This window comes from Sinocyclocheilus anshuiensis, unplaced genomic scaffold (genome assembly GCF_001515605.1).
Source record: "Sinocyclocheilus anshuiensis isolate Anshui unplaced genomic scaffold, SAMN03320099.WGS_v1.1 scaffold1154, whole genome shotgun sequence".
Lineage (NCBI taxonomy): Eukaryota > Metazoa > Chordata > Actinopteri > Cypriniformes > Cyprinidae > Sinocyclocheilus > Sinocyclocheilus anshuiensis.
In genome coordinates, this window is record NW_015542345.1 from 3,018,158 (window position 1) to 3,030,520 (window position 12,363).

General features: G+C 36.8%; 1 protein-coding gene across 5 annotated transcripts in view; it reads left to right on the forward strand.

Annotated features, from left to right (window-relative positions):
* LOC107691341 (IQ motif and SEC7 domain-containing protein 1-like) overlaps nucleotides 1-12,363 on the forward strand; it is a 214,224-nt gene that overhangs the window by 131,411 nt on the left and 70,450 nt on the right. The window contains exon 1 of one of the 5 annotated variants that reach the window (XM_016489898.1): nucleotides 7,495-7,643. The exons of the other annotated variants lie outside the window; for them this stretch is intronic. Coding sequence (XP_016345384.1) covers nucleotides 7,567-7,643 — 77 coding nt within the window. The 5' untranslated portion in view covers nucleotides 7,495-7,566. Of the gene's footprint in view, nucleotides 1-7,494; nucleotides 7,644-12,363 lie in introns of those variants that run through there. 5 annotated transcript variants of the gene reach the window in all.

The following is a 12,363-nucleotide window of genomic DNA, read 5'->3' on the forward strand; positions in this document are numbered from 1 at the left end:
ATGTGATATATTTTTTTTTTTGTAGGGGTGCTGATATCTTGCTTTATATATTGCACTAATGGTTTTCCTATTAGAACAAACTGCAAATTTGCCCATTTAGATGTTTGAGAGAAAAGAGACACGTCAAGAAGTGCCATTATGAACCACTTTAGGGCGTTTGGAACTATATAAATAGTTGTGAATTGATGTCATCCAGAGCTGGGTGTGAGTTTCGCACCCGTGTTTCTTTGTGCTTGAACGATTCTCACAGGGACTGTCCACAGGCAGCTATTGTTCCAGCTTTGAGAGTGAGGGAAAAAAGGGGCTTTCTGAAGACCTTTGAAAGGGAGTGATCACAATAATACCAGACTAAAAATAGACAAAGATATTCTGTTTTTCCCTTCTTCTTTTTTTCCCACCAGAAACCTGACAGGGTCATAAATACATATCCCAGTGCTGCGTTTACCCCCAAACGGGCCACCAATAGGCAATAATGCCCTATATATATATATATATATATTTTTTTTTATTTTTTTTTTTACCAATATTTTTCTTTCCCATTATTTTTTCTTTTTTACTTTATCACCCTTTATTTGTTTAATATTGTGTCTGTATTTGTTAAATGTGTTGTTTTAGACACAATATTAAACATCCGACAGGCAATTACATTTAAAAAATAACAGTAGTTAAAATATTGGTGTTTATTTTTATATTTATAGAATTTTTATTTATGGTAAAGCATTTCAACCTTTTTGTGCCATGCTTTTTAAATTCATATTATATATATTTTTTTTCATATTATACATCTTTGATATAGGCACATGACCACCTATGCCATAGCAACTTCCCAGAACACCCTTTTTTCAGAAAATGTGGAAATGTAGTTGTCCCCTGCCATTAGAATTCAGTAATGTAGTGCCCGTACAGTGTCACACTCTTGAGGAGTCAGTTTTGGATGTTTTTGTGCTGAATTGCTCACTTCCAACACTCACATTTCCATAGCCATCAACAGGTTAACAGCACAAAACAGCATGCCTCTGCTGACATTTTATTCATCTTTCATCTTTATATAGAATTATTTAATTCGCTGACAAAAACAGCCACTTCAAAGCAAAGGTTGAACCCACCAAAGCTTGCCTGTTTCATCTCGGTGCGAGGAGAGCACTCACAAAACAGTCGCATCAACCTCAAAAATAGCACCATATCGTTGGTTTTCACTTGCACTATAAGTATGTTCAGTCTTTGTCTCTTTGAGTGCATAATTTGATCAGGGAATAGAGGAAAACGGTTCTCATGTACAAGATGTTATCATTAGGAAGTTTCATAAATGCATATGATTCTTAATAAAGAGTCGTTGATGAACTGATCGTAATGAAGCTGAGAGACCATAACTGTTTCATTAGTGTTGAGGGCTGCTACAGTTATCCATCCAACAAGCCATTTTTAGTTCAGATCTGGTATTATGGGCCACATAATGAGTGAAGTTGATGAGTTTTAGTGTAATCGGTCTGCATCTCAGCCTGTGAAACCGAAATTACAATTCTTTGGTCTGTGATTGAATTAATTGGCTCTTAATCTCATGTGGTCGTTAAATACTTACACCATTAGACCTTGGTTAAATGCGTTTTTAAGCGGTCTGGCCTGTTTCCAACGAGCTCAGATGGTACACGTCCCTCGATAACATAGAATAAATACACACAATGTTTTATCTGCAATATTGTGTTTAATGCGCTCACCATTGAAGTCCATTTAGTTTGCATGTGCTTTCCAACACCGGAAGGCAACCAGTCATTTAAAATGCTAAACTCACATCTGATCCTGCTCTACGCCCAGCTGTCCTCGTTTACATATGCAGCCATTTGTTTCTGTGTAATTTGTATGTCTGTGCACCAGGTGATCTGTTCATATGTTCATACGACGATCAAGTTTAAGACGGTGTGTTTTGCCTTTGGCAGGAGTGCATAAAAGAACATGCAAATGAGCGTGTGGAATATTAATGAGGAGATGGACTGCAAGATTTGTGTCTTGGTCCACTAGAGGGAGCACAGAGCTACGGTCACTTTTTCATGATGCATATGAAAAGCCTGAAGGGTGTGCAGTACTAGTAAACAAAAAACATCTTGGATATGCTCAAGGAATGCTCTTAGAATGGCAGAGTTACTGACAAAAAATTTTTGGGAGAATTTCACAAGATGGTGTGATTATCTTCAATAAAGATCAAGAAGTGGTTATTTTATTATTATAATTTATTTTATTAACATATATGTCCAAAAAACACACAATATAGAATGACTTTTTTAATTTAATTATATATTATTAATAGAAATATAATAAAAGACAAAGATATTCTGCTTTTCTGCCCCTCTTCAATTTTTTTTTTCCACCAGAAACCTGACGAGGGTCATAAATACATATCCCGGTGCTCCATTTAGCACCAAACGGGCCACCAGTAGGCAATAATTCCCTCAGCTGTCACACCATTTTTCCTCAGCAGATTGGAGGACTTTAACATACTGCTATAAAAGAGATTTTCAACCTCAGTTAGTCGAATATACAGCACTTTTTTATGTTCTAGATGTTGTTTTATCCATCCTGCAGATGGATATCCATAAGCAGTGTCTTTTTGTTGATTTTAAAAAGAGCCAATTTGAATATCAGCCATGTACATATTGGCTTCTCTCAAGCCTGCGGGCAATTGGCCATCATAATTCTTCGCCCTGGGTTGAGGACACCTTCTACAGAATAGCAGCACGGCAGGATATATCGAGATAAATTAGTCTATCTGCCAGAGCCCAGATAGAGCTCTTCGCCGTGATAGCCATCTTTCAGAGAAGTGATATTGAGGCCACAAAAATACAGCCTACTCTCATCATTTCAGCCTAGACCCCATCTGGCCCCACGTGCCATGACAATAACTGCAATTACACACCCACCTACCCGTTTGAGGTGCCCAAGGCCTCTCGGGGGTCTTTAAGACGGCCCACGAGCCGAAGCCCGACCGTATTTAGCGCTTATTGGTTTCCGGAGGAGCGCAGATAACGCCACTTCAGGCGTTTTATCTGTAAAATGTATCTCTGACGGGATCATCACCCCATTCACCGGGGGAATTAAAAGAAGCCATACAGCTCTGTCATAAAGGATGTTAACATTGTGAAGAGAAAAGAGGGAAGTAATGAAGTTAGCAGAGTGAGTGCAGACAAGATGGAGACTAGGAGTGAGTGCCAGTAACATGATCTCACATCGCCATGTTTTGCAGTATTTGTCAGTGCGGTGGGTTATTGACAACAAACATGTTGTTGGAAAATCCAGTTTAAGCTGTTTTTTGGCACATGGTAGCTGATGTTTTGTTGGTCCAAGCTGGGTATTAGTTGACCTGCATGTTCCAAAAACCGACTTAAGCTGATATATCTGCTGCTCCAAGATGGTCTACCAGCTTAAACTTGCTAGAAACCATGTTTCAAAACACAACGACCAGCTTAAACTGGTTTTACCTGCAGGGAGGGCAGTGTTTTTTGGACTGATATAAAAGCATCTCCAAGCGTCCCCCCATTTAACATTTAACATTTAATAACCCTGCTCTCTATTTCACTAGAAAATCTGTCTTTGAAGAGACATCAGGCTCGGGGATGAACCATTACAATAGAACAAACATAGTTATATAATCAGTTCTTATGTATATCAAAACAGTCCCTGGGACCATGAAACCAACCTGTATTTACACAGCTGGTAGCTCTGTGTGAAATACTTACTGGTGTGATTTTTCTGTGAATGTTCATTTTTACTCTACTGTACCATATATGAGTAATGCAGCTATCCAACAATCACAAAGAAATGTAATATCCCTGGTTAGTATTGAGGCGTATACTTGGCATAAAATGTCTAGATGACTTCTGAATTGTACATAATTGTTTTTTTCTGCTACCTCATATTGTATAAATTTGTAATTTTGCAGTATGTTTTATTTTTAATTGATTTTTGCTACCGTTTGTATATTACCTCTTTTAAATCTGTAAGGCTGTTCTGAAGCCAAGGTGTCATTTGAACTAATATTTGTCTGAATAATTTTAAAAGGTATATTCAAACAGTTCGTAATTTTAAGCTAATCATTAATATTTAAAAAGCACTGCAAATTGTAAAGTGGTAATAGTTCATTTAGGTTCCAAAAATTGGTATTTTTTTTGTTAATCCTTTTATTCTCTACAACTGATCGAAGTGACAGTAAAGACTACATTGTTACCAAAAAATCTAATAAATGCTGTTCTTTTGAACTTTCTATTCATCAAAGGATTATGAAAAAAGTATCACATCACAGTTCCACAACAGAAACAGCTGTTTTAAACATGATAATAATAATAAATGCTAATAATACATTTCTGAAGGATCATGTCTGGAGTAATGATGCTGAAAATTTACCATTACAGGATAAAATTAAAATTTAAAAACAGTTAAATTAAATTAAAACATTTTTCACAATATTACTGTTTTAACTGTATTTTTGATCAAATAAATGCAGCCAATTTTATGCATGCATTACATATATAGCCTTTAATTACCACAAATCTATCAGTTTGAGATTTTCCCCTGCGTTCCCTTGAGTGTCATTCATTAATATGATGCCTTGCATCGTAAAACTGGCATTCATATGGCTGTGCCTGAGGTCCATTAACTGGTGCTGAGTTCTCGCAGAGCACTGGTTCATTAATAGCAATGTGTGGCGTGTGCTTCCTCGGGTGCTGACCGCTGTCATTAGCACCAGAGAGCCGCGTGGCTCATTTACTGTGGATGTGGAGCACAGCTGGGTCCTGAAAAGCCAACACCTGGTGTACAAGAAGGACTAATGGGCGGCTTTAGCCCAGTCTGCCTACTCAAGAACACTTACACCTTCCCCCATTAAAGATTTGTTTCTCATTGAAGAAACTGGAGCCTTCAAATGATATTTTTAGCCTAGCTTAGCGATTGACTTTTAAAGAATGAGTACTACTTCTATTGTTTTCTTTCTCTTACTTCTATATATAGTAAAAACTGTATATATTTTACAACTTTTTTTAAATCGGGAGGTTTAAATGATCATGTAGCATTTAAAACGCCTTGATTCTAAGAGGAAGTAGGCGACAGTCATCTCAGCCAACCAGATGATGGATCATCCCCCCCCCCCCCCCCCCCCCATGAGGAAAAGGGACATGTGTGGCTCTCTTATGTTTATGGGTTTTAAACAAGTAAAAGGGAACATAAAATTAAATACAATTCTGTCTCACAATTCTGTTAAATTGCAGAAAGGTGCAGTGTAGATGTTTTTTTTTTAAATGAATTGACTGGGATGTGAGTACTAGTCATAAAACATTTGGATCAGCCAAGAACTAATGAATAATGAACCTATTTGGAAATGTTTTTAAGAGATTTTGTTCAATTTAAGGCCCCTGTTATCAGAAAATGTAAAAAAAAAAAAAAGAAAAAAAGAAAATGTATATTTGTATATGTATATATTTTTATATTTTGCTGAATGATGTGCGTTTTTAGTGTTTACCATTCGACTTTTTGTGCCTTGGCAAACAAACAGCATGAATGCTCAACTCTATAGAGCTCTGTTTGGCTGCTAGCGTCATTTAGCATTTCTCACTTTACACTTAGACAAAGAAATCCCTGATCTGTTGTACCAATCTACAGCGAGAGCACTGTGTTTGTTGCTGAGTGCCAGGCTGTGGATGGATTGAAGAGAGTTTAGAGGGCGTGAGAGGGAGCAGAATGATTCGTCTGCATGCAGGGGCTTCAGTGTCTCGCATAACGACGAGCATCCCAAACACACACACACACACATACAAGTTTGTTGATATTCTCTAGAGAAATGAGTGCCTACAGGGTTTGGTAATTACTGGTCATGCTACCTTGAAATGGATTGCGTGAATGTGCTATCATGTGCTTAAATACACCTCTTTCAGTGCATTCAATTTCTGTGACACTGTGGTCACATCTCATTTGTTTCTCTGCATATTCAGGTTTAGAGTCAGCTCATGCATAATAATGTGTCTTTAATTTCATTGTTATTTTTTTTCTTTAGACAGTGTATAACTTTACTAATAAAGTCTGTGAACTTTTTAACATTGTGTGTTTAGGTTAACATTTATATGTTATGTTTACTTACTGTATTTATTTACAGTTTTAGGAATATTTTAGCTTTTTGCAGTTTGTTTAAATAGTCATGTAGTGTTACATATATTTGACAAATATTTAAATGTACAAATATTAAAAAAATATATGTTAATGATTATTAGTTTTAAAAATATTGTTTAAATATTATTTGATTTATTTTAAATATTGAGATCAAATTTATTTTTAAGGGAAATTATATATTTTATTTTCGTTTTTACATTTCTTTACCATTTTTAATTATCTATCGTTTTTGCAGCATTTAAATAGCCATGTACTGTGACAAATATTTTTTTAAATTTACAAAAATGTACAGTTATTGTTTAAAGGTATTATTTAAATATTGTTTAAAATATTGTTTGATATCTTTGACGACAAGATCAAATTTATGTTTGATCTTATGTTTGATATTTATGTAAGGAAAGGTGTATATTTTAGGTGCTGTAACTGGTCACAATCTTTCTTTCTTTCTTTCTTTTTCTTTCTTCGCAGGTCACTTAGGAGTCAAGTAATGTGACATAATAATTTACTAAAAGTTACATTTACTCAAAATAATCTCTCAATTAATATTATGAAGAAAATTAAAAAGTTTCCTAAATTTAAGAAGAAATTACTACTTGGGATTTCATGTCAGCTCCCCTGAAATACAATGGGGAAAAAAAATTAGTACCTTCACTGACTAACTTGGCCACACCCACTCTCCCACTCTCAGCCAATCAACATCATCTTAAGGCTTCATTTAGCATTTTAATCGCTAGTGATTTCGTATCCCAGCAATGGGCATCAGCATATCAGAGTGGGGTTGTAAATCAGCCAGCTTGTGTTTGGTGAGCGTCGGTCCCTGCTGATCACCATGTGCTTCTAGTGATTAGCACTGCTCCGCACACACATGGCTGGCAAAGGGAGCGCACCATCAGATAAAGCATAATTAATACGGGCCAGGCAGGGGGGCGTAGGGGGCTTTGTGGTTGCGGTGAAGCACATTGGAGCTGGACTCTGTCATCAGCACTGACAGACAATGGAAGCAGCTGTAATTCAAAGCTGAGCTTTTTCCTTTTTTAATCTTTTTGGACTGTTTTGGGCCTGCTGGATTAGTGTTAGGATATACAGATATCTTTCTCACACACTTTGTGTCACATCCCTGAAGCGGTGTAGAGTCGGACACATGGTGTGTGTGTGTGTGTGTGTGTGTGTGTGTGTGTGTGTGTCATCTTCATTGAGGGTGTGAGAGACATCACAAAGGGTGTTACTATTCGTGCTTGAAGGACTTACAGCCGCTATTGAGGCCCTGTCATACGTCGATCTACAGGACGTTTGGCATAGTTACCGTCACTCAAACACCTCTGAGTCAGGTGTGATGGTGGAACCACGTGGCTCTCAGCTGTTTTATGCAGGCTAGCAGGGATGCTAAATCACTAAACTCGTCAGTTCTTGCTCAGGAAAATGTTGAAGCTCAAGACTTTCTGCTTGGATTACTGGCAGTTTCTTTGCTTACAGCCTCTCAATGGCTTCTATAAAAGGTAAGAGGTCTTTGTTCAGTGTTGGCGTCTGTATTGCTTTTATATAAATTTGACTTTACAAATGATTGAAGGTATTATCAGCTTATGATAATGTGCTTCTCTTTGTCACATTATGAGCAATTAATTTCTAATTAAAAAGTCATTGTCTGCATTGTATTGTTCTCCCTCAGTAACAGTTTTAAGATCAGCTTTATAGGCTGTTATTCAGACAGAAAAGAGCCATGACTGACCTCAGTTCAGTGTGTCTTTGTGTTATTGTGAGTTGAGGGCTGTAAAGCTGAGGTTACAGCGAGTCAGGCTGATTTAACTCAAGCTCTTTTGTGTTTCTGTGACCTGACAAGCGTTTCCATCACAGATCTGATCCTCTGTTGTGGGGCATGTTATGCGGCGGGCCCCTGGGCTTCATCCTGTGATGGGTCATGTGTGTGTGTTCTGTCTGGGACTCTGTCATTGCTTGAGGATAATCTTCATTCTTACATCCAGCAGAACTTTAAGCTTTGGTTTTAAGTTGACATGAAATTTTAAGCAGTGGCAGCAATATTTAATTTTAAAAAAAAAATATATATATATATATATATTTAACTAAATCCTTGTATTATTATTACACTTGCTTTTTTATGAACTACATGAAATATTTGTTTATTTGTTTGTTTGTAGTTTTGTATACTGTATTTTTTATTTAGTAGTTAGATATTAAATGTTTTACTTTTATTTAGTAGTTTTGATTATTATATTATATATAAGAAATAATTGACGATGGACCGTTGAATTATTAGAAAATTATTTTCTAATAATTCAACAGACCGGAGTCAATTATTCCGCTCATACGGTTAACACACCTCAAATATTGTTCAGATGTTGTATTTAAAGACATTCGTTAGGTTTTTGTCGCTCTATCTTGGTCAGTGTCTTTGTGGGTTTCGGTTCTTATGCTGTTGTAAGCTGTAAGGACCTTTGAAATAACTGGAACTACTTTTGCTGTGTGTTTCTCTGAAAATAATTGCATCCTTAGAACGTTCGTCAACCAATCAGATTCAAGCATTTAACGGACCCCTGTATTATATTATATTATATTATATTATATTATATTATATTATACATAATACATAAGTTGTTGTATCACTGATGAGAAAGGTGTCATTACTGATACCTGTGGGCCTTGAAGTTTATGGGTCTCCCATCTTCTTCCCCTCCTATGACCACCATAAAAAAACAACATGATGTTGTTGTGCTTAACCTTTGCTGACTAAGGAATCCGGACATCTCTGACTCGAGCAGCAACTCAGGAAATCCCCTGTCAACTGTTTGTGCTGACCTTCTCGCCTAACCGTGTCCTTCAATTGACTGCTGTAATCAGTGGAAACTGCGCAGTTCACACAACGTGGCTTTTGTGCACAGTGCAATGCTGTCAATCTAGCACAATATACAGTGTCGTTGGTGACTTTCAACCTCACATTTAAAAACAAAACTGAAGAAACAAAAGAGAAAAATATCCCTTTATTTGTATTCTATGCACGCCATATGTTAGATACTCAGTGTAGGAGTTTCAGAACAGAATTATGCAGCTGGTACTGTCAGGATATAAGCGGCCCACTGAAACCTCTTTAGAGCACATTAAAATGATTTATAAGCGTTAACATTTTGCATTTTTGTTGGGCAAACAATAACGTTGATAATGGAATCAACCATATATTCAATTGCCTTATCAGAAACAGCATTTTACCCTGTCATCGGATTCTCTGGATGATTTGATGGAAAAAAAATACTCTCTTTTAGCTGAAGGTGCCTCTAATAGCTGCATTAATATATAAAGTACATTAAGGGCCGCTGGCCCTTTAAGGCTGGAACAAAACCTCATATGACTTCACATACAGGTGCTTCACTGATTAATATGATACAGTCATTAGTGTTGCTAATTACACCAGTTTGTTCTCCATTAATTTCTACTGGCTTCAGTTCTCCTTTAGTTCTCATTCTGAATCTATTGTTACTGCATCTACAGTAGCCTCTACAGAAACTACATCTACTGTATGTCTGTGGTCTAGAAACATATTCTGTGCCAAAGTGGGGACAAACACAGCATCCCTTCCATATGCAGATTAGCAGAGCAGATCATTAATATTCACCTCAGTTGTGGAGGTGGGTGTACACGTGCCGGCTGGAATGTTTTTTGAAGTCTGGATGCTGAAATAAAAAAGACCAAAAGTTGCTTTTTTCCCCTGCTGTGGTCATTTCTTAAAACAGACTCACCTTTTATGGAGCTTTTCGCTTGTAATTGTGGTGAAGCAGAAACTGGGCTTCTTTTCTGTTCATTCTCTCTCTTTTATTTCATTTGTGTAAATAGGAGTGAACTGTATGTTCCCATTGCTTAACCGGCGAAAAATGATGCTAGCAGTGCCAAGGTCAAGATTGATTTGTAGTGGACACAAATACCGATAAAAATGTATGTCTAGAAAGAATATGTAAAACAGATGAGTGAATTGTTAAAATGTATTATAATTTATGAAAAAATATTTTGTTTATTTTTACTCATTCACAGACTTTTTTATCTTTACTGATCAAAAATTTGGCCTTTTTTATTTCTATTTTTATTTATTTATTTACACTCTGGTGTTGTGTAGTTGATTTGGACATTGTGTAAGCAGTCCTTTAGTCTGTGCCAGTGTTTAGGATTATGATGATGATGAATGACTTGAAATTACATAACTAAGTCTCAGGTTAGGCTAATATGAAAGAGGTAATGTACAGTATCATCTTAAAGTGGTTTCATTGCATTAATAACAGTGTAACTGTACATTATCCTGCATATTATGTGACTACTTACCAAATAAATATTGATTTGTCTTTTAATTATTTTAGTATGTCAGATGGAGACTACATAGTGAGATATTAAACTTGCACATCAATGTCATAAATAAAGCCGTATTCATAAATTCATCCTCATAATGTGTTCCGCACTTCCATTATTAGCCAGTATTAAACTGTCAGCTTTAACAGTGATACAGCAGCCCCCCACTTTATGATGGACTTAAAGCTGGTTTGTTTGTGTGTGTGTTTGTGTGCTCTGTGCCTTGAATTGCCTTGTTCAGTCTTTCGCTGCCAAGAAGCTGGAGGCTACAGAAAAAGAAAACAAAAACATGTATATGTGTGCCAGTGTGTATGTGTGTTTCTTTCTGTCCAGACATATGTGTGTGAATGTGTTGGACAGTAATTAGAGAAAGGGAGGATGTTTTTTGGAGGATGTGGCAGTCTTCAGGGAAGTATTCTGATGTCAGTAACAGAAACAACAAAACAAGGCTGCTTTAGAAAGGTGCTGGTAATTATTCCTATCCTTTTGAAAAGGGTTTCTGTTTTCAGCAGCATGTGAAATGTCAGGCAAGTTGGCATGGAAAGCAAGCAGATTTAAATTTTTCATATTTTGCTGTAGGCTATATTTCCTATGGAAAAACGAACACCAGACTTCCCGTAAGATTACTATATGGTGCGATTTAAAGGTTATAACTTTGGTCTTAGAATTTGCCTTATATAATCAAAACTGAATACTTTTATTCAGCTGGAATCCATTAAATTGATCAAAAGTGACAGTAAAGACATTTATCATGTTACAAATGATTTCTGTTTCAAATAAATCCTTTTGAACTAAATAAACTTTTGAAACAAAAATATTATGCGGATTTCAACATTGATAATAACCCTAACTTTTGAAAAGTAGTGTACCTAAGTACTTTTTTTGGATAGTTTTCCTTGTACATTTTAAGTTGGCTTCACAACATAAACTCTTTGTTATATTAAAAAAACTGTAAAATGTTTTAATATTCACCTTCCCTTTAAATTACAGTGGACAGTTTAACCCGAAGGTTGTGGAATAGTTTCAAAACCAGTGAGGAGGTGAACAGAGCCAAACAAAAACGAATGTTATCATCTAAAATCGATCTCACTTTATATTTCACTCATCTGTATTTGCAGAACTTTAAGCCAACCTAAAGTTCATTTTAAAAGGTTCCTGACTAGTTTGATTTCCATGTTTCTGCACAGTTCTTTTACTGGCTCCCATCGAGTTTTCCTTCTTCATGGCTTTTCCTCACATGCTTTCCCATGTGTATTCCAGTGTTGGTGTGCAAGGCTTTAAGTTACAGTTTTTGAGAGTAATCCATTTCCATGGAGCGTGCCAAGCCTTTACTCCAATGACAGGCTTTGATTATGATCTCATAGCCTCCTCCAGCACTGTTCTTCAGGACAAATCTGGCCTCCCTCAGCTCAACAGCATCTGCATTTTTACATTCAAATTCCATTACGACACTCATTTGATGTTATTGAGCCTAATTAACTACATCCACAAGTCATGTTTGAGAGTATAAACATTGGTCAGACCCTCCCTTGCCTCCTTAGGGAGATGTGTCACACTTGGCATAAGTGTTGCCCGAGTGGGCCTGCCTTTCCCTTTTGACACAGACCGGGATTTAACAACCTCCGAACCAAAAGAAACACCCTGCGAGCAGCTGACAGTGCATCTGCTTGAGGAGAACGAGTACATCCGGATGTGTCTCTGATGTACATACATAGCATGCTCCATTCCTTGGCTAGCATGGGAACCTCTGATTGCTGCTAGACGACTTCTCTCAGAGGGGAACGTTTGGGTATGGCTGCATAAACAAAGCTAAAGACGCCTATACTTCAGAAGCAGCAACAACTGCTGTAACTTGAACCGGGGGGGGGGGGG